At 40.6% G+C, this 22,428-nt stretch overlaps 1 protein-coding gene and 2 long non-coding RNA genes across 7 annotated transcripts in view; 1 reads left to right on the top strand and 2 right to left on the bottom strand.

Annotated features, from left to right (window-relative positions):
* Positions 1-375: 375 nt before the first annotated feature.
* usp15 (ubiquitin specific peptidase 15) overlaps positions 376-22,428 on the bottom strand; it is a 28,755-nt gene continuing 6,702 nt past the window's right edge. For 2 of the 4 annotated variants that reach the window (XM_085251207.1, XM_085251210.1), the window contains 16 exons: positions 17,122-17,211; positions 12,836-12,983; positions 12,516-12,689; positions 10,731-10,889; positions 10,377-10,601; positions 10,183-10,266; positions 9,233-9,327; positions 8,837-9,025; positions 8,601-8,719; positions 8,198-8,479; positions 7,955-8,025; positions 6,533-6,648; positions 6,297-6,446; positions 5,390-5,493; positions 4,720-4,808; positions 376-2,998 (listed from right to left, as the gene is read on the bottom strand). In XM_085251207.1, the coding sequence (XP_085107333.1) occupies positions 2,669-2,998; positions 4,720-4,808; positions 5,390-5,493; positions 6,297-6,446; positions 6,533-6,648; positions 7,955-8,025; positions 8,198-8,479; positions 8,601-8,719; positions 8,837-9,025; positions 9,233-9,327; positions 10,183-10,266; positions 10,377-10,601; positions 10,731-10,889; positions 12,516-12,689; positions 12,836-12,983; positions 17,122-17,211 (2,425 nt within the window). In that variant the 3' untranslated portion in view covers positions 376-2,668. Of the gene's footprint in view, positions 2,999-4,719; positions 4,809-5,389; positions 5,494-6,296; positions 6,447-6,532; positions 6,649-7,954; positions 8,026-8,197; positions 8,480-8,600; positions 8,720-8,836; positions 9,026-9,232; positions 9,328-10,182; positions 10,267-10,376; positions 10,602-10,730; positions 10,890-12,515; positions 12,690-12,835; positions 12,984-13,239; positions 17,077-17,121; positions 17,212-22,428 lie in introns of those variants that run through there. The other 2 variants (XM_085251211.1, XM_085251209.1) reach the window with 2 other exon arrangements.
* LOC146555831 (uncharacterized) lies at positions 17,757-19,331 on the top strand. Of its 2 annotated transcripts, XR_014889138.1 has the most exons (3): positions 17,757-18,008; positions 18,686-18,774; positions 18,971-19,331. It is a non-coding gene; the product is annotated as an uncharacterized LOC146555831 (long non-coding RNA). The 2 variants fall into 2 exon arrangements; XR_014889137.1 differs by lacking the exon at positions 17,757-18,008 and having other exon boundaries at positions 18,351-18,774.
* Positions 19,393-21,102, bottom strand: LOC146555830 (uncharacterized). Its single transcript, XR_014889140.1, has 3 exons — positions 20,397-21,102; positions 19,839-19,933; positions 19,393-19,701 (listed from the first exon to the last, which is right to left on the bottom strand). It is a non-coding gene; the product is annotated as an uncharacterized LOC146555830 (long non-coding RNA).

The following is a 22,428-nucleotide window of genomic DNA, read 5'->3' as shown; positions in this document are numbered from 1 at the left end:
TATCCAAAGCGTAGCAGCATTGCATTAATTATAATTTCAAAATGTATTTAGAAAACCCAAAGTAGGAAAAAGCGATGTGTTTAGAGGAGTTGGATTGTGTTTGTGATACACATTTACATCTCTATGTAAAATATCTATATAAATGTAAATTCTAAACAGAATGTGTACCAATCACAGTATTGAATAAATAAACCTGTTATTTTATACATTTCAGTCCAGAATCTGAAGTATCTGGTAATTTGACAACTATGTTACGCAAAGGATACAAACAGATTTGTATTTTATTATTGTTCTTATTTATAAAATAATACAGTCAAAGATGTGGGGCAGCTATGGAAGCTGGTCAAGAAAGTGAACCACCAGGCCGAAGCACAGGAAGCTTTACACAACTTTATTGAAGATTGTGTATAAATACACATGCACATTTCAAATGTAAACCCAAGTGAACTCAAGTGCAGCCAAACCTGGTAACTCCCCACCCCCACCCTCACCCCATACATCATCATGCAAGGATGTCTGGATTATCTTTACAAAAAAAGTCCCAAAACAGAATCATCCTTTGTTTAAAAAATATTCCCTCCCTGACGAGAGCACAGGCAAGACTCTGCAAACTAGTGTGTATGTGTGGACTCGAGCCACGTTACCCCCGACATTTCACGTCTTGCCAAGGTTTTAAATATATTGTTTATTATTAAATGCTTACATATAAATAAATAAATTTTATCAAATGTGCACTCACAGAGTGAACTCTTATGTACAGTATTGTATAAGCCTATAGTAGCAATCACATCTCACTCAGGATGGGGTGAGTTGCCCAAAAAGCAAGGCAGCACTGAGGCGGTAAAGCCACCTGAAGTCGAAGCACAGAGATGCTCTTAAAGGCATGTTACACATCTAATATTCTGAGGCAACAACAGATCCGCTAATGCTGTTTACAATGGAAAGAGCAGGTAGAAAAGAAAACATCGCACTCCACCATGGAGAATAGAGTTTTACCGCGAGTTACGTCGATGGAGGAATATCCTGCCAACGATGTGCCACAAAATATTTTCACTGTATCATGATCCCGAGAAGCTGAAAGGCCTTTTAGGCACACTCACCCCAAAATGTTTTTTTGTTTTTGTTTTTTTAAGTTTTGTCTCCCTCTCTCCTCCTCAAAGCTCAGGACCACAAAAAAGGGACGCATTCAGCTAATACCCATGAAATTCATACAGGTAATATAAAATGCAAAGAACACCCATTTCCATCACCTTTCAAACTCGAAAGGGCCATGGGGAGAAGTGAAAGAAAGAAAGGATGACTTAAAAGGCATCAGTCACATACATGTGGTCTGGTTCATTCAGCATACATTCTGGCCCTCTTGTGGGTTAAAAGAAACTGGTGTGACGTGGCTGGGAGATATCAAGCAAGTAACATGGACATTCATAGACGAGTGCTCGCATAATATCGAGAGATGGTGTGACGGCCGTGTGCAAAGAAAAGGCGACTGGTCTGAGATTAAGAGTTAAGGCCGAGGCGATTCAAACAGGAGACAATGAAATCACCGATGTCCCTAATCTCAAAGTGCCTAAAATCTTAAGAACGTAGCCACAATAAAGCTTTAAATACCATCTAATGAAGTACAACTTCAGGAGCGGGTGAAGAGGAGTAAAGAATCTCTGCTAACTCCTTAAACACCACTTCACTACATATAGGTTTGACTTCCGGATATAAACTTCTAAAAGAGCATTTCCTAATATTTAAAATATGGAGAGATGCAGTGTGCTTTCTTTGTAAAGTTAGCCACGCAATATCTCAGTCCTGCTTTACTGAAGAATTATAAACAGAGAGGACTATAGACAGAGCAAAAGCAGGATCTTAAGTTCTCCAAGGCTCATGCCAGTATGTTAATCATGTGTAAAAATCTAAGATCGCAGCAGCATGACAGAGCTAGCTCGGCTGGATGGCTATTTAAAAAAAGAAAAAAACCCACACAGCAACGACTGTCAGTTCTCAACATTATTTCTTAGTGTAGTGGCGTCTCAGCACTGGCTTTCTAAAGGCAGCTTCCTAAGCTCTGTATGTGAGAAAACTCTGACACAAAGTTGCAGTATGTCTGGCATCGATACATTTAAAATTAAAAAAAAAAAAGGAAAGAAAAGCGGGGCGGATGGTTGGTGATTGTGCAAGTTCAAAAATGTTTCAGCGCATCATGAAAACTCGGTACAATTCAGTGTTTAAAATATTTACAAAATCTAAACGATGATGCTAAAATGATATGCCAAAAATGCATTCCTCTTAAAGATATGTACTTTAAAAAAATAATAAAACTGAGATTCAAAGCTGTAAAAAAAAAAAAAAAAAAAAAAACAAAGATCCCGGCTGTTTAGTGACTCTTCTCAGAGAGCAAGTGAGCAAATTCTAAACAAACGAACGTGGCCACACACGCACACACACACAAACACACACAGTGATCCAACCACAGAGGAGGGCCCTGATTTCTTAGAGTTGCGTACCCCTGTAGCCCCCTGACCCAACAGCTGATGTCTCCGCAGTGGTTCTTCCTGTCGAGCAGCTAAGTCCGAGCCGCTGGGTGGGACCAGTGGCGCCCGCTGTCACGCCGTGTGTCCGTATGGCTTTGGATGGAAAGATCCCATTCTCTCTATATATATTCATGTCCTCGTTTCCCTCAGTTGGTTTTCATGGCGACGTCTCGATTGGGCGGCTGTTCCGCTGCCTCCTCTTCCTCCTCGTCTTCCTGCTCTTCGTCGTTCTTCCTGCACTGGTTCTCATTAGGGTCCTCGTCGTCGCTTTGAACAGCGGCGGCAGCGGCAGCAGACAAGCCTCCCTGAGCGGACAAGGCGGTTTTTCTCTCCCTCCTCTCCTCGCCCTCCTCATCCTCCCCTTCCTCTTCTTCATCTTCCTCCTCCTCTTCCTCCTCCTCTCGGTCGAGAGCAAAGTAGCCGGTGCCTTTCACTGTGTCCTGGCGCTGGTAGAACAGCACATAGGCTGCTTTGGACTACAGAGAGAGACGGAAACAAAACAGGAAAGAGCGTCACTCAGCTACACTGACATGATGGAGTCAGGCTCACCTTAGAAAACTGACTTTTACCAACTTTTCCGTTTTGTTTTCCTTTGAGAAACAATGAGAAATGTAGTCACTAAAGATTTTTTATAAACTGCAAAAGCGGGCTGTATAAATATTCACTAGACCACCAAATCTCTTTTCAATGGAAGCATCCAGATCTAAAAAAATGAAGATAATGCTTAGTGCAGATAAATGCAGTTCCCTTTAATGACCACTTGAGGCTCACTTGAACAGCAGGTCACAGTCCTTACAGACTAGTATAAAACTGCTTTTGTCTCTGCATCATCACAGCTGTACAGGGTCTGGATTTCTTTCCTTTAACGGGATTCGCCATTTTACGTTGTACTAATTCATATAGTTTCCATTATTAAGTGTGTGCTTTGAATACATGTAACCATCTGCTGTGCCACATCTTTATCAGTGTGGCCGTGTTTTACATGTTCAATATTTTTAATTTAATAATATGGCCAACAACGTGGCATGCACATGCACTTAGCGGCACTAGCAGATGCCTGAGAAGTAATTTTATTCTGTAGCTGTCGCATGTAGCTGTGTGAACACTCGTGCAGTTTGTCAAATGAACATGCCAAACAGCCTTGGCTAATAAGTTAACACAATCACCACTGACCATGGTCAAATGTGTCTGCAGAACAGTAGTCCACAAATCAGCAGACAACAGCAATCTTTCATATAAACCCATGGTATTAATCTGTTACTGAAAGTAGTCCCTAATATTAAATTCAGTCCTTTTAAAAAACAAAAAACAAAACACAACAACAATTAGAACAACTGTACATTCTCGATGTTTTTAATGAGCGGCTGGGGATGCAGAAGCTGACAGACTAATACACTGTTAGCTTTGGTTTTTGTATAGATTATGTCTCATCTCTTTAAATCCCATCAACTCAGATTAGGATACATACAGTATTCATGCTTGCAACATCATCACTACTGGAGATGTTATTTCCTGGAACATAACATCTCCAACAGTTGGCCATCAAACATGAATTTAAAAGCAAAATGAAGTCCTGCTGTAAAGAAATCCTCTGCTGAAACGTATATACTTTGTTAAAATGTATGAAGCCATTACCCATTTTCAAAAATTGTTTACAGAAAGAGCTGGTCTCCTCTGGGGTGGCTCGCTAAATCTCTTCCAGAACATCTGAAGTTCAGTTTGCCTCCAAGATGTGAAAGCCTTTATAAACGCTCTCTATGCACGAAAACATCTCCGTGAGGGTTTACCTGTCTGGCTTCAATCATCCTCCCCACCACAGAACAGAGAGCTCTCTGTACCACACACCCACACTTACTTTTTGGGAAATCTCAGCACAGTTGTCATGATGCATGCTCAATCATCCAGGTAAGTAAATCCCAAAAGGTTGATTCTGTTCATCTGGACGTAGCATTTCAGTGGGAGAAACCACTGAAAATGTTACGTCCAGATGAACAGAATCAACCTTTTGGGGTCTCAGAACAGTTGGATGCCTTGGAGAACTCAGGCTGTGTGGCAACTACATAACTCATCCTCATTACAGTGTACATACATGCATTACTCTGATGACATAATTAATTTTTTTTGCCCAGCAAGTCTGCCTTTAATAAAAATGCAGTAGGACCTGCTGTCTGTGGCTTTTACAAATGAGGACACTCACCACTATTTGATCTTCGCTGGCAGGAGACACGCTGCTGTCATCAAAGTTGTACCACTTTCCATCGTCTTTGTTTTTAGCATAACCAGTATCTGAAAAGTAACAAACACAAGATTAAAAGACAGGAAAACACAGCAATTAGAGCAGAAATTACTCAATGATTAATCATCTAGTCATTCAAAAGGAAATTTGTAAGAGTTTATGCACCAAATTGAAGCTTTGATTTGAAGAGTAGAAACGTGGCAATGCCAAAAACTGTGTGGGAGACGTATCGATTTTAACAAAAAGAGCCCAGATACACAAGTTACCGCTCTGATTACATTTATTTTTCTGTTGGAAATCCTGTAGTCATGAAAATTTCCATTAGTTAGAGCCCCGTTTCACCATGTTTCCCTTTCTGTGTGTCATTTTATATACTCCCACTGCTTGGCTCTTATGTTATAAAGCAATTTGCGACTTCTAACAGCATTACTAACTAATAAAAGACATTCTACAGTTTACAGATTCACAACAAGCCAGATTTAAACTGTCTGGTTACTCAGAGGCCACAATAACATTCTTCTTTCTACCAGTGACCTTTCATGGGGTTGAAATTAAATCCGGGAACATTATAAATCCTAATTTAAAAAAAAAAAAAAAAAAAGATACATGATTGCATGAGTTTGAGTCTTACAGTGGCCCCCTCCCATCCCACCATAGTGGTTGGACACAGCAATGAGGTCGTAGCGACAGGGCCCGGCATTGGGGTTGATCAGGAATTCAGACATGTCCAGATCTCTGGGAACAAACACGAAAAAGCCGTCATTGCACACGTTCAGCGTGGTGTGTTTGTGATGAAGGTAGAAACATGTAGCATGTACAGTGTTGTAAATCAGGATCAGACCCTGCATTTCTTCTTACCCTTTTCCCATATTTATCACACCGACATGTTTCAGACCAACATTAAAATCTGACTGATTTAAATATGCAAAAAAAGCATCTAAAAACAAAATATTGAAAATAATTTGAAGGGTTTTTTGGAAAGTTCATAAAATATGACTTATTTAAATTTTCAGATACCAATTTTCACATCTTGTGTATTATAGCGATCACAATATAATACTCACAAATCAAAGTGTAGCAAAATTTATTCAGAAAAACAACAAATTAAACATTTAAATTATGCGCTTTAATAACTGAAAGCTGAAGCGTCAAAAGACAAACTCACAATTCACCTGTTTGCCTTACAGCAGAAATACACACAACTTGTGTCAACACTGATGTCCTTGAGCACATGCCATGTTTGTCCTACCTTTTTGGGAAACAATCATTTGCTGTTGGGTTTTTTCCTCCCTCAAAAAAAAAAATACTTTGAGTTGACTACAAAACATTACGGTACATAAAAAAAAAATTATGCAGCAACCCCAATCATCTATCACACAACAACAAAGCAGCTTGTCATTAACTCATCAAGGGTATATTGTTAGTGTGCACATACACACACTGTAGATTTTGAAAAGAATGAGCAGGACATACACTGGATAAACTGCTAAAAAGGCAGTGCCCTGTGAATGTGTGTGCGTGTGTGTGTGTGTGTCTACCTGAGCGGGAAGTCAACAAGTGAGTCCAGTTTATCCCTCATGTAGCGACTGTATGAGAAGCGTTTAAGATGGACCACCAGCACTGGTGGCAGAGACCACAGGTCCAGCTTCTTTGTGGCCTGCTGGTGCTGCTTACAGTTGGGACAGTACCTGTGAGAAGATACATCACCTTTTAGGTGCTGTAACCAGCCAGACGTCAACAACTAGTGTTTTGAATTGTTTTCACTGCTTCTCACCAAGGGTCCTCTGCCCCCAGTTTTTCCTTTGTGGTGAACAGTTCGATGCAGTCCTTCAGCTTGAAGAAAGCCTTTTTTTGAGGTTTGTACTCCATGCTCTCGTGCTTGTCACAGTCCTGCTCCCAGAGACACGAGCATATAGTTGTTAGAGTAAAACAGTTCTGAATTAGTTGTCTGAAATGACATGAATTAAAATCTGTGGCAAAAGAGAACATTTAACTTTGAAAGAAGCCGTTTAAAAGTACAGTTAGAGATAAGTGTTGTCAAGACCTCAACTGTTAATCTCAACAGTACTGCTTAAGGTACTTCAACTATAATATTAATTAATATTATAATAGGTTTTAAGAGAAAAACCAAAAAGAATTAATGTACATGTAATATAAATTAAACTGTTATAAACACTGTTTCACACCATTATCTAATAATCCTAATCATCATAATCCTAAAACACATTACAATTACATAGCACAATTACAACAACAAAAACAACAACTTGTAAATCTGTAGACTCTTGGTTGCATCACATATGTGGAGCAACTAGAGATGAACTGCAAGCTAGGCTGTCAAAAGCTGTGCAAACTGTGCAAAGTTAAGACACATTGGTTATGTTTGAACCCTTACATGAAAGTGCCATCACAGACTGGTGAAGTGTCCTTTCTACTATCATTACTAGTAGTATAGGTTAACTCCATACAGACAATAAGACTCTTTCTGGCAGTGAAAACAGTTTGGTTTCAGTTTGTAGTCCAAGTTCTTTAGACAGGAGCATATAAGGAGGGCTTGATTGGATGTAGGTAAACAGTAAGTAAATGCAGAATCAGAGCTTGAATGTACCCAAATGCAACCTGAAAAGCAAATAAAAAAAATAAATAAAATCTGCATTTAAAAACATTAACTAGTGAACAGGAGAGAAAGGTTTGGACCAGGTGTTCACCAGTTACACTGTGAGCCCCAAAACACTGGTTTTCCAGATTGATTTTGGAGTAACAAGTAGAAAATAGACCATTTCCATTTCTCCAGTAGCAAGAGCAGAAATGATGGCGCTGGAGCTTGTCCATACCATTACATAATTACCGTTAAATAAATTTAGCCCTGGCACTGTTTAATACAAAGTTATCGTAGCCATCCCTACTCAGTTCCTTTCCCTCAGATTAAAATGCGTGGAGTAAGAGGTAATATTTACAGATTACTTTAACACTTAGATGCACTTATTCACGGCATCATCTAGTGAGTAGATCTAGAGTTTCAAACCTGTGGGCTCTTGATTAGAAGACATTTGGAATAGTCACCTCGGTTTCCTGCTGCTCTTCTCTGTGCAGTTATCACAACATGATTATGTTCCACACTGCTCAGCGTCTTGCTGCACTACAACAGTTACACGGTGAAAACAGACAATGTCGCAGCTCCCGACATCAGTTTTACCTCAACAACAGTCTCGTCAAAATACTTCTTCTTGATTTCTGGTTCCCAGTCCAAGGAGAGATAAGAGCGGTCTGTAAAAAGATGGGCAGAACGTAAATATGCTGTAATATTTACAGCAGTTAAAATGACTTCAATTATTGATTAATGCTGTGATTACATGATCGAGGAAAACCAAAAAAAAACAACTTTTCTATTTGCCATTGCAATGATGCTAAAACAAAAACAGTAAAACCCGCTTCCTACCACTAAGTCGGAGGTGTCCCTCGTCAAAGCGGATCTGCCTGGTGTCCTCCTTGATGAGTGAGAAGTCAGTTTTTCCCATGTTATTGAACTGGAATGTAAAAAGTCTCTTCCTGCTGTGTCCGGACGTCTGCTGGCCTTTGGTGGAATTCTGTGGGCCGACCACACCGTTCTCAAGCTCATTGTCCCCACCGACAGAGTCCTCCGACTGGCTGTTGTCGTTTTCAGAGGGCAGCTCCTGATCCTGGCTGGACTCGTCGTCCTGCTCATCGGTCTCCATCTCACCTGAAAGACGGCAGTAGAGCTTTTAACAGCAAACACTAAGCAGCACACTTTTTTTTTTTTTAAAAAAAAAGGCATTTCAAAAGGTCAGAACTTTACAAGAAAACTGTGTTGGTGCACTTACTCGGTGACCCCTCCTCCAACAGTCCATTAGTGGCATTACCATTAACAGTGTGTTGTTTAGATGGCTGTGTCTCTTCACAGTCGTCCTCTTCTTCCTCTACAGAAGATCGCACAAACCGACTGCAAACACAAAACCACTTTTTATTCCAAGCACAAGTTTTTGTTTTTATTTTCTATTTCTAAACGACACAGCGTTGATTATCTGCAAAAAGAGCCTGTCGATTTTTGCTGACTTACCAGAGGCGCTGGAGCAGCATGTTGTAGAGCTTGTCTTCACTGAGGGTTCTGGGGACAGCGATGAGGAAGGGTTGTCCAAACAGCGGCGTGCTCGTGTGGTTATATCCTGACTGCTTGTACTTTTCTCTCAAGTGCACTGGGATCACTACGTGGTCTGTGTCCTCCACTCTGTTCACCGCCACCTCAAAGCTGCAGAGAGACATGTGGTGAATCCTTTAGAGTCACGCTGGTTAAGCAAGATGTCGACAAACCAATGAAAAGTGAAACTCAGCATCCTAGCGTAAAAAAAACAAAACAAAAAACCTACGTTTTTGAAAATGGCACATGCCTGCAGTTTGTTATATCTACATAATCTGCAGACGTGTTGTCTGTCAGCTGCTCATATCTGACACTCACACATAAATATCATCTCTCTCCATAATGCTGCTGAGGTTTTCATTGGTGGCGAAGATCCGGTGGAAACGGTGGTTATAGATGTCAGTTACAATCATCTGAAGGATAAGAGACGGGAGAGTCAGTGCTGAGAATCCTAATTATGGCCAGCAATTAAATTAATCTGCCAACACATCTTAAAAAGCCATTTAGTAGATTGGTAAGACGAGCTTAAGATGACGGGCAACATAACTTCAAATCATGAGAAAAAACTTTTTAGAACTTAATTAACCAGCCTGTATTTGAAATGATCTTTTTCATAGTTTAAATTCTTTCATAGTCCTCTCAACCTCTGCAAAAAAAAAAAAAAAAAAAAAAAGCACCTTTCTTTTGTATCTGCACTGCAGGAACTAGGGATACTTCCAAAGACCTGTTTCTGGGGTTTGTTTTACTAGTACTTCAGGATGGCGCAGGCTTTGAGTGACAGTAGGATACACTGCTGTAAACGCAACCCGGATCTGAAAGACCAGGCTTAATTAAGCCTATATGGAGGAAATACAATGTGATTTTTGACTCATTTTGACTCATTTCCCTTGCGTGTTATCTCACTTTGTGACCTTGACGAACCACACAGAGAGAAGTCATGTAGAGAAAAAAATGAATAACCTAAAACAGACCTACAAGAAAATAAACAACCACACTGATTAGTGTGGCAGCTTTGCTATTCTGTCTGTGCAACATGTAGTGTAACAGCATAATAGCAGGTTCATACATATTGAATTCCAGTTCCCTTGGTCTCTAGTTATCCTTTGTGTCCCTGTTCCTCACCTCTCCCTTTATCTGAAAAATATGCAACATTTCCCCTCACTAGCTTCTGTAGCTCAGAGGACAACATCTATTAAAAAGTAGATGTCAGCATTACAACATGATAACAGAGGCAGGATTCCTGCGCAGGCTGATGCTAAATATTCTACCTTTTCAGCAGGCACGCCTGACAGGTTGGACAGGGAGGTACACAGGTCAGAAATGTAGCCCACTTTCGGCACAGTTAGTTTGTACTGAGGGGAAAAAAAACAAAAACATGATTACTGCCTGCTGTTCATACATGAAATGGCATGATACTGCTTACAGTAGTCATTTTTTTTCCTCTCTGTGCTCAGCTTGTTACCTGTGTGGGTTTGGCCAGAGGGTCCAGTCTGACTAAATAAACTTCTAGTGTCCGTTCCTTCTTCATGGGCAGTGGCAGGGTCAAGTAGCAGAAAGGATCAAAGGTCACAGAGACCTTCGAGCACACAGGACACACCAGAGTCGACTTGAAAAGACCGTGGAAGATGTCCACAATAATGGAGTCATTTCTCTTAATGTGGTTCTCCCACGCCTCCTCTGCCACAACCTGGCATAAAAAACAAAAACAAAAAACAGGTATACACAAAAATTTAATAAAATGTAACTAAATAAATAAAATAAATCTTTTTTTTCTTTTTTTACTTTTATCAATCCATTCATGAGCCGCTGGTCTCACCTTATCAGGCCGACCATTTGCATCCTTGAGCTGAATGTAGGGCTTCTTTCTGATGCGGTTCAAGTCCTCATGTAGGCCATCCAAAAGGAAAGCCAGAAGCTCATGAGAGTCCTGCTGCTGGTAGCCCGAGAACTGGGGAGCAAAGCGGCCCACCTGTGTCTGGATGAGTGGGGAGGGGAGAAAAAAAACAAACATACTTTTTGGAAAAAACACATGGGTAGAGGAGCAAAATCAAGTCGGCCTCATCATAATACATCACACTGAGTAACCGGTTTCTTTCAAAATAATATAAGATGTCCATGTTCTCTATTCTGTAGCCCATAGGTCTTAAACTGAAATGGTTTTAACCTTTATACGCTCAGCAATAAGATTAAGACTAGCTGTTGCAATTAGCTAATAAAAATATGAAAAAGGCATAGTTAAAAACACCAATATTTTATCACTATTAAATCAACATTCCCAGAAGCAATTTCAAATACCTTTAACTTCATACAAAGTGCTGTTTCTATTTTGCTTGTAGATTAATTACTTCATCTGAGTGAGAAAAATCTAGTCTGTTTTGGGCCTGAACAAGTGCATTAAAGTCAGGGTTAGTGTATATGAGGTCTAAATGTGACTAACTGAGGAGCTGTACCTGGATGTTAAACTTTGTCAAATTTCAATTTCGATAAACTTCAATTCAAAGAGAACTTACATCTTTGAGCATGTCTCCTTATCTGTAGAAAGTCTGCGACTCTGATGAAGTTATTAAAACTGTTTATACTAGAAAACTATTTTAATTAACAACAACATGGTTCATTTTCAGCACTGGCTTACACGACAGCTCCTGGTGTTTAACACAATGCAGAAGTACCACTTTCAATCACTTTAACTTAAATCTGACATTTGTCCTTGTCAAATTTCGACAGTGAACAAATCCCTCCCTGTCTGTCTCTTTCACTGAGTGCACTGCTGCCAGCTCAAAGTCTTTCGTTATCTCACTTACAAACATAATAACTCGCTTGTGTTGCAGCTCTCATCCAGAGCCAAGGAGAAAAACTCAAAATTGTCTGCTGTGATTTCAACTGAAGTTCAAGGTTTCCTACAAAGTCTTTGATCCATCTTGTCACAATTCACCTGGAAAGGGGCACATTCTCAAATACTTCTTTTTCTCAGAGGGTACATCAACTCAATTGTTTGTTCCCACTCTGCATTACTCAAATTCTTGTATTTCTCAATCCAAATTGCAGTAAATAAATGAATGTTGTTTAAAATTCTTCACTCTGGATCAATATTTTTAATTGTTAGTTGACAGCTTCCAGGCTAGCAAACTCAAATCTTTCATAGACATTGATCAATATTCACATTTGCTTACTTGCACCATCAAAATTTCAGGATAAACACACTCACCTTAATAAAACACTCAAATTAAAGTGCAAGTGACAAATTTTCATTTCCCACAAACTACAAAAACAAAAAAACAACAACAACAAACACAAAATAAGCTATTCTCTTATGGGGAATATTTGGTGGCTAAAAGAGAGAAAAATGATTTTTTAACTATGTTTTAATGTCCCATCGACCTCACAGGGCCTACCAATGGACTGGATGTGGCCGGCGGCCATACAATGTCCATGTCTGTTTATGCATTTCATTGGGGAGTGCCATCATGAGATTATTAGCTCCTACAGATTGATGCAAGCCTTCATCTGTCCAACATCGATCAAAAATAGTTTTTTAACACATGTGAAGATTCAAAGATGAAGGTTCCTTCACACATTTAATATATTTTTTCCAAGGAATTACCTTGAAAGGCCTCGGGGTGACGTAGCTGTATTTGCCTGACCACAGCTGTTTAATAAGCTCCGCGTAGGCTTTGGCAATCTCCCCCTTCATGCCCAGTGGATTGTCCTCATTCAGCTCATCTGTGTACTTGTCTTTGAGGAAGTACTCCGTCAGCGGAGGGGTATTGCTTAAACACTAAAATGCAAAAACAGGAGAGAAAAATATCTTTCAAATTAACTGGATTTTTTATTTTTTGAAGTTTTCTCTGTAGAATTTTGAGTAAACATTGGCGTGCTAATTAGCATAGTTCCAGACTCTAAAGAGCTCCATGAAAAGATTACCTGCACAGCAGAGTTCATGAAACAGGTGTTGCCCAGGTTTGAGAGTCCACACAAGCCTGAGCGCTCGCTCTGCCTGCTCTGGTCCGAGTAGTCATAACTGTTGCTGTAAGGGTGGTAGGATGGTAGACTATAGCTCGAATTCTTCACACTGTACAATCAACATACAGACATTGAGAGATTAAACAGGGTCGTTTGTGGAAAGTCATGAACACTGATGAACAGAGAAATCTAATACTAACAGACAACATCTACACTAAATCAAATTAAAGTTTTTAACAAACAACAAAACTTTACAAAGACTAGAAGGTACACAGCTTCACTATTTCATCCCCTCTCTTTACAGCTTCCTAGACAATTATTAAGAGCCTTAAGATAGGCCTGCCCAGCTGCAGCAATCAGCAGACCTCTGGGAGCTCGATAAAGCAGCGTTGGCCGTTTCTGGCTCCCACTGGTCAAGGGAAACTGCTGCGATGGCGGTGGAGGCAGTTGCCTCGCAGTTCAACACTCGGTGGTCCACCCTCCTGCCATCCAGCTCCACCGCCTCAGGCCTCAGGCACCACCAGCAACACAGGAGCATGACATCTCAGCCCCACCCCGGCCCTTGATGGCCTGCATGTCCGCACGAAACTAGACAGCCAGCAGCTTCGATGGGGTTTTCTTGGGTCCCTTGTATGAAAAGTTTGGGTATCTGAGATCAGAAAGGACGGTCCGGCTCCAGTTTTGACTGTTGAGTCTTAGTCTTAACTCAGCTCAAGCCAATCCAGCTCCAGAAGCAGTTTGAATAGTCCAGGTGAAGTTTAGGCCTGAATCTGATTCCAAGTCCAGCACAGGCCAACCTTTAAAACTGTACAATTCAATGCACACGAAAGCACACATTCTGGTCTGTCTTAGAGTTAACTGGTCAGCTCCCCTCTCCTCAATTCTCCCAGTCTTCTTGTTCGGGCTCAATCGCCTGTCATCTCGTTATCCTCTCTGCTTCAATTCGTTTCCCCCCCCGTCCTATGCCGTCCTGTCCTCTGCTCCTCCCTCTGGCCTGCCTGCTGCTCTCTGCTGCTCTACGGCTACCAGCAGATATTTATAGCAGCAGCAACAGCAGCAGCAGCAGCAAGGATGCTCAAGACTGCTGCTGCTGGAGGTAGAGGTGCACAGAGAAAGAGGGAGGGCGGGAGAAGCAAAGAGAATGGGGGGGAGGGGCGGACAGTACAAGGGGGGAGAGGATGACAGAAGAGAAATGAGATGGGGATGGAGGAAGCAGCTGATCCACTGCATCCAGCTGAGGCTGCAGTATTCACAGGACCAACTCACATTTACAGAGAGGAGTCGAGACATACATACAAAGACACATTAACACAATCATGCCAGCACGTAATTTATCCCATTTTCTCACACTAGCATGCATATATCACTGTTCTCACTTTACTCTGCACACTAGCACAAATTCCTGCTCTTTTTTTCCTTCTTTTGCTGGTAAAACACAACCTCTGACACTCTGGACTAAGTAAATCACACTTTGACACACCCTTCTTTCATCCTCTTTAATATGTCATGGCTGTCTCCATGAGAGGTTTGAAAGGGGATGATCTAAATAAATAAACTCCAACCCAGAGAAAGAAGTGGTTTTTTAATCATCAGGGGCAGTATGTGTGTACAGGCAGGCGATGAGAAGGTGAGAAGTGGGAACAGATGAAACGTATTCTGAAGGTCACTCAGACTGCAGAACATGTGCATCGCAATGAGCTCGGAGGAAAGGAGAGGTAAAGGGATCAAAAGACACAGAGGGAGAGAGTGAGTGTGTGAGAGGAGCAGAGACTGGCTGCCAGAATCAGGGGACGCTACCTCGCAGGACGGTGACACTTAATGCAGTTGCAGAGCATCACTTGCTGAGGCTAAACCGACCAGGCCGAAACCACAGAATCAAAAAGACAAGGGTTATGTAATATGGGAACACTTCATATGAAAGGGGAAAAATTAATTAAAAAAAAAAAAATCCCTATGTATAATTCAGAGAGAAAAGAAATGACAGCGCTGCTACCAGAGTGAATCAGGGACAGGAGAGCTGCTGAGAGTAAAGATCCAATTTCCCCAAGTCACCCACTCTGTGCATTCAACAATCCATCGACTGTGCAGAAAAAGATGCATCGGCTGTGGCAAAAATGTGCAACTATGCTTCAAGTACAAGTCAGACGTGCGAGCTGAAAAAATGTCTGAGAAAGTATTTTATGATTGTGATACTTTTACGAATTCAAAGAAAGGCTCAGTTTATTTTAACACCTTCATTCTTTGTCAATATTGATTTTTAAGGTGGCCAAGCCTGTGACTACCATTTCTGCATTTCAACAGTACTGAGAAATGTGATGCACAATGTCTATTATATACCACACGCAGGCACACACACACACACACACACACACACTCACACTCCAGCATGCAGTAAATCACACGCATTACATGAAGGGAGGGAACAGTGAACAGTGTCCACTGGACAGCAAAGGCAGTAAGCTCCACCCACAGAGTGTATGTGTATCTTTTGGACATGGCTGAGAGAGCCTCTGGTTCAAACAATACACAACAAACAATATATTTAGGCAAGAGTTCAATATTCTCAACACGTAGGCTAGCAGTAGAGCTGCATGACTGGGCATAAACTGAATTTCTTTTTGGAGAGTAATGCATTCACTTGTTAACCAAGTTGCATTTTACACTGGGACACAAAGAAAACAAGACTATAATTTTCCATTGTGTCAAAAGCACAGAAACTGCTTTCTGTTAAACTGCCGTCACAGATTGCAGAGCATTACACAAAAAAAAAAAAAAAAAAAAGCCTTAAGAGGGCAGTATATGCTGGAATTTAAATTTAGGGTACAAGGCTAGTCTAAATGTAAGAAACTGCTCTGTTTGGCTAACATTAGCACAGCTAATCATTCAGTTACAGGTTGGCTTGAATGGGTATGACAAGACAATGCTCCTGGCATGTGGAGGGTGGAGTGCTAATTATTCTACAGCCACCAGGCAGTAGTACCCTGTAGCTGTAGCATAATCAGCTTAACATAGTAGTATTTCTGGCGCCATTTCCCAGGTTAGCTACAATGGCATTGCAAGCTGACTTATGTTATTTATTTATTTTGATTTTTTTTTTTTAACTAAATGCAGAAAGGAAGATCCAAAGTTATGAAAAAGCAGATTCCACCCAAATTCAATTGCCTGATGAGTCAGACAGTTTTTGGCAACTGCGGTCTATGCTTCAGGAAATGAAGACTGATGAAATGAGCAGTCATGTCAGTTTTAGCAAACAAATGCAAAGATTCTGTCCAAGTCTCTGTGAAGTTTGTGGATATGGGCATAGTTTTAATAAGAGGCCACATGCAGACTCCCCTCAGGACTATCAGCCACAAAGAGGCTGCAGGTATTAGAAAGACATTTAAATTAGGAAGTCTAGCCTGCATTACAGATTTATAAATCTTATCAATCACTGAACCCTAGAGTCAGTTATTCCTACTGGAAACTTTATGGTCTTGTACATTATGTGGGAACAGGAGAAAAATCCTCTGACATTACCAGCTAATCTACTAGGAACATGAACTTGAAAGTAACTGACTGACAGCATGCTGTCGTGTTGTATTTAAACAAATGTTCAAGGTTTAAGTTTTTAATTTTCCTGAAAGACATATTTAGATGTAGTCTGGTGTTAAATCAAATAACATACAGAAGCAAAACCTCGTGGAATGTTGCTAGATGAAATAACCACCACATTAGCCCAAATCATGCAACCACAGCTAGCCAGTGCCATCATCAATTGGAAAATAGATTTGCAAATTTGAGTAATATAATCAGAAGCTGAGTAAGGCACCCAGAGGCTTTGTTGTTAATAGAAAGAGAGTCTACTGTCACTGAAGAAATTCTAAGAGATCAGTCCAACGCAAGCGCCCTTCCCCCCTCTTTTCTATCAGCTCTTACAGCTGAAAATGCATCATCAGGAGATTTAGAACACCCAAATTACAACCAGAGATAGACCTGTACAAAACAGAGTTAGATGAATTTCATAGTGAGAAGCTACAAACAGCTTCAGTAATGGAATTATGGAATGAGTCTAAACAGAACTGATAAAAGAGTCAAGAAAAAGTTAACATAAGTTAAAAGCAACAAATTTTTAAGCCAATTCCTTCCAGCATTCTGGCGACTTCAGCGTGAAGTTCTGTCCTGAACTCCAGGCTGCACATCAGGCTCCATCTCTGGCTGTTCCCATCCAAACCCACCCCTCTGCTATTCAACCCACAACTATGCCTTACTTCCTGCTGTTGAAGCTGCTGTTATGATTGTTTGTGAGAGATGAAGGCGAGATCTTTGGCAAAGCAGAGAGATTGGAAGCACCAGATGACCTTCAAAAGATAAAGAATAGATCATGAATTAGAGTGGAAAATAAGGAGCTGTTCCAGAAAGCTGAGTGCCGATCAAATTAAACAGCGATGAAACAAAATAAACGGAGTGATATGTCAGTAGGGATGGGTACCGGTGTCCGGTGCCGTTCTGACATAAACGGTAGTAACCAGAACGAAAAGCAGCGCACATTTCGGTGCTTTATTTCGGTGCTTTTTTTTCCTGAGCTGTGATACACTTCTAGCCAATCATTTTACGTTTCCGAGGATAGTAGGCGGGTCCAGGTATGTACGTTCTTTTAGAGCAGAGCTACTATGGAATCAGAACGATGCCAACTTGAAACGAAACCGAAAAAAATATTGAAACCGAAAAAAAAATATTGTAACTGAAATAAATGTACTGAAAAATCTTGTATTGAAACCGAAAAAAAAATTGATAGTGAAAAACAATTAATTGAAACTGCAATTTTTTTGTTTTCGCTTACAATTTTTTTTTTCAGTTTCAATCCATATTTCAGTTTCACTCTGCTGGCACTGGTTTGGCGTCCGGGGGCGCGCTGAGGGGCGGGGATTCCGACCCGCATGTATTTGCATATATTATAATGCTGACCAATGACTGGAGAAAACACTGACTACGCGGCTGCGGTCACGGACAAAGTTGCACGTGTCTGTTCGGAAATGGCAGATGCTGAGAGGTTCAGGTTTACATTACAGACTATTTCAAAGTGACAGCCTGAGGTGTTCTTCAGTAAATTGGACTACCGGACAGGAGGACCTGAGGCCCCACAGCATTATTTTTGGTAGGTTAAATGTGTTTGTAAACTAATCCGTAATTTAGGTCCTTAGCTAGCTACCTAGCCAGCTAAGATGAGCACTCGGCTGTTGGGGAAACTTGTTTTGTAAAGTTCGTTTAGCTAACCCGTGCAGGTGAATGAATTTACCCTGACTAAAGAAATCAAGAGAAACGCACCGGGCTGCTCGGTGACTAACCACGGTTACTGTACTTTTATTATGAGTATTATACTGTAAGAGCAACAGGCTGGACTCTGCTTCTGCTCCTGTGCAGAGCTGATTATTAAATATGTGCAAACAGCAGCATGTTTTCTGTCGCTTTCCACTTGTGGAACGACATTAACGCCAATTTTAAAAACCTGGCACTTCAGTAACCCCTCATTAGTCAATAGCTACGGATTAAATAGCAAAGCCCGATACTTATGTACTGAAACCAACTACTTCCGCTTGTCAGCTTAAGTTAAAATGTTACATTTTTCCTCTGATTATTTTTTTAGCTTTTTTTTTTTAGTTTGTTACAAATATTCAGGTTAAAAAACTGTCCGAATTATTTTTAATGAATTATGTTCACAAAGTCACATGTGCAATACTCTGTACAGCTTGCGTCCTTTAGGACAAATAATTTGAAACATTAATATTTCTTGTTCAATACTGAGCTGATAACACCTCTGTATGTTGTGACCAGGATGCAGCAGCAGACTGAACCTCGACTGAAACCTGCTCCATCATCTCATCTTTGCAGATGTCCATTTATAAAGCATCAACAACTCAAAGGTAAACATAATATTAGAAAATGTGTTAGTAAGGCCTTTAAAACAAATAAAAAAATAAACAGCTGTTGGCAGAACTGTAGGACTGAACAACTTCAGATTCCGAGTGTGTGAGGACAGAGAAGGATCAGCTCTTTCAGATTTGAGAGATAAACTTTATATTTCAGTTTGTGATGATTCTGTTCTGTTTGTGATTACAGGAGCCGTCCTCAGATTCAGACCTCAGCACCACCCAGTGACAGCAGACAGATCATCCTATAGCTTCAATCTTTGTAGTAACTCCAAAATTAACTGAAGAAAACAGTACAAAGGTTAAAGTACCACATGTGCTGTCAGTGAAAGCTGCAGCTGTTTTATTGATAAATTTAAAGACAAAAGGATTAATCACCCCTGTAACTGTCACTATACATCAGCATTAACAGTACCTCAGTTTGGTGTTTCAGAAAACTGCTGATCTCAGACCTGCACAACTTCTGTTTTAAACACTGAATGTACTCAGCTACATGAAGAGCACATGATGTTTTCTCTGACACAATTAAATAAAACCTGATTAAAGTCAAAGGTTGTTACTTGTATTTGAACTAAAAACTTGTGATCTGGAATTCTTTCACTGTTTTTTGACAATAGTGTGTTATTTATCATAAAGTAATTCAGAGTCATTCATACCAGAGTAACCAGAGAGCACAACATATATTTAACTTTCTACAGGACTTAAAGATATTCCTCTGAGGATTATCTGAGTACTTCTAACATTACACAAAGCAAAGGTCTCCATCAGTGTTCATGAAATGCTGGGTTCATCCTTCTTGTGAGGGAGCTGCTGGTGAAGATCACGAGCCCTGCTTGATCCCGGCGATGAGTTTCAGTCTTCCTGGTGTTTATGAAATGATGCCTCTCACTGTGGGTCAACAGAACATCTGGCACAGGACAGCTGTAATGAAAGAAATTGAAGAAGTTTTGAAGAAAAAAAAAATCTTGGAAATGCCCTATATGTGAGAAGCAGATTTTGTATTTACTTTTCTTTTGCCAATCAAAATAAAGTATAATTTTCACCATACAATTACTAACCTTGTCATCTCCTGAACTGTCTGTTTTGGGCTCTGGGCTTGTCCTTCCCAGCACTCATGAGACTGCTTTGCTGCACTGTGGTATGAGGTGCTAACCTGTTGACAGTGTTGGGAAGGTTAATTTTAAAATGTATTCCACCAAAGATTATAGAAGTAATGTATTCTGAATACTTTACAACTACATGGATGTACTATTGCTGTGTGATTTATTACTATTACTGAAGGCTACTCGCCATACCAATACCAAGTAGATGTTAAAATCATAATATAAATGAGTAACAGTAGGTGGACATTAGGTAAGGCTGCACTTTTTGCTGTGATCTCGTATAGAAAACTATCCCACGCGTATATAAAACAGGTCCGCGGCTCCGAACTGTAGTAAAGGGACCTCTGGCTAATACGTCGGCCTCGTAGCTGAAAACTAGCTTTACTTTGTTGTCTGGGTCAACTCTGCTTGCGAGAGACAGAGAGAGGCGTTGAAAGACTGCTCCAATGGAGCTTATTGTTTCAGAGGAAAACACGAACACAGTGTACAGTCGAGTCTTAATAGCTTACTTACAGCTGGGCTTGTCAGGCACTCTTTTTGGCTGCAGTGGTTATTATGTTTACATGCTTCCAGCTCCCGTTTCTGCTCCGTGGCAGCTCGTACTTTTCCTTTCTCTCCCTCCCTCGCTCACAGACACATAACGGGTATGGCAGTCCATTCTCCCTGCAGCACAGACTACACTGCCCATGAGGCTACATTGTTTAGGGCGATGCCTGTAACACTGCTATTGCCTTCATATTAAATCATTTTTGTATAATAATTTTTAGAGGCTCTTATTGCGCGTTTTGTTTGGGTTTCCACCGGCGTGGAATTACCAAAAATTGAGAGACCATTGCCTAACATATGAAACAGGAAAATACCGCCATGTAATCCACTTATTTCAACAAACTAACTGTATTCTCAATATCACCTATTGAACGGTAACTGTAACAGATACATTTACTCATATTTTGTATTTTAAATACGTAACTCCGCTGCATGTATTACGTTACTGCCCAACACTGCCTGTTGATGAGATCTTGTGCTGTTCCTAAAACACCGGCCTCCAACTCCTACAGAGACACGGGTGTCCCTAAATTTAGCAAATATTAGCTTCAGGCTAGCTTGCTACAACGAATAGGCTAATACCAGCATTTTACCACACCAGATGTAGCTAAAAAAAAAACTAAACTAATGTCCAGTCCAATGGGACAGCAAGGAAAGATGACAAAAAATGATTACTTACTTGCGGTTTGGAGGGTCAAGCTGAAATTGAAGCAGCCATTGAAAGACGGGAAGAGAGAAAGATGGCAGCTTGGTCAGCACTAGTGACCTCTATATAGCAAATACATGCGGGCCGGAATCCGCGCCCCCGGACGCCAAAACAGTGCCAACAGATTGAAACCGAAAAAAAATGGTTTGAAACCGAAAAAAATGGTTTGAAACCGAAAAAAATGGTTTGAAACTGAAAAAAAAAATTATAAGCGAAAACAAAAAAATTACAGTTTCAATTAATTGTTTTTCACTATCAATTTTTTTTCGGTTTCAATACAAGATTTTTCAGTACATTTATTTCAGTTACAATATATTTTTTCAGTTTCAATATTTTTTTCGGTTTCGTTTCAAGGTGGCATCGTTCTGATTCCATAAGCTACAGATTAAAAATGCCCAAGGCGAAGCGGTCAAAAGTCTGGCTGTACTTCACAGCAAATTATGCAAACTCAGCAGCCTGCAACAAGTGCTTTAAACTGATACTGTGATACTGTCAAAGGAGGTAACACCTCGAATCCGATGAAACACCTGGCGACGCATAGCATTTTTTTTTTTTAAAGCCAAGAAATGCGCTGTATTTGATAGCTTGCTGCGAGACCTCACACCGAGCGCATCTACTGCGGGTGTGGTGCCTGTTATCAGACCCGGAGTTAGCAACATCCCCAAAACACGAAGAGGAGAGTCCTGGCCCCTAGCCCTGCCAGTGTAGCAGAAATGATGACGGATGATGATGGCAGCAGCAGCCGTTCTTCTCTGCGTGAGTAGCTTAATGTTGTTCGTGTGTAATTTACGTTGAGTAGGCTAACCACGTTATTACATTAATGCAGGTAAGGTGAACTAGCAAACATCATCATAGCTACATGCAGCTGTCTTCTTGTTTGATGGCAGATACTCCCTTCACCCTGGCCAAAAAGGCTAAAATGACCAAAGAAAAAGAGGGAAACGGCTAAACATGAGAGGTTTTTGTGATATCATATATGCCCCATAGCTGCAGAAAAGGCTAACATTGTTATCTTTTTACAAAAACCAGCTGAACATGAGAGGTTTTTGGACCAATTTTGTGTTCTCCATTCTTTAAGCACCGGTTTGAGCACCGGCACAGTTTCAAAAGTACCGATTTGGCACCGGTATCGGATAAAACCTAAACGATACCCATCCCTATATGTCAGCAACAAAAGGTCGAGCAAAAAAAGAAGGAAACTCTGGCAAAGTCACAAGGGGCGGAAATCTTTGACGATGATGCAGCGCTGCAGTGATGTGGCAGGGAAACTTTAAAACCAATACACTTTTAATT

The sequence above is a fragment of the Mchenga conophoros genome, linkage group LG17 (genome assembly GCF_057382185.1).
Source record: "Mchenga conophoros isolate Kocher_MC1m ecotype Shallow Benthic linkage group LG17, M_conophoros_male_GT1.1, whole genome shotgun sequence".
In the NCBI taxonomy this organism is placed as follows: domain Eukaryota; kingdom Metazoa; phylum Chordata; class Actinopteri; order Cichliformes; family Cichlidae; genus Mchenga; species Mchenga conophoros.
Note: the sequence above shows the minus strand (reverse complement) of the source record. Positions and strands in the feature narration are given on the sequence as shown.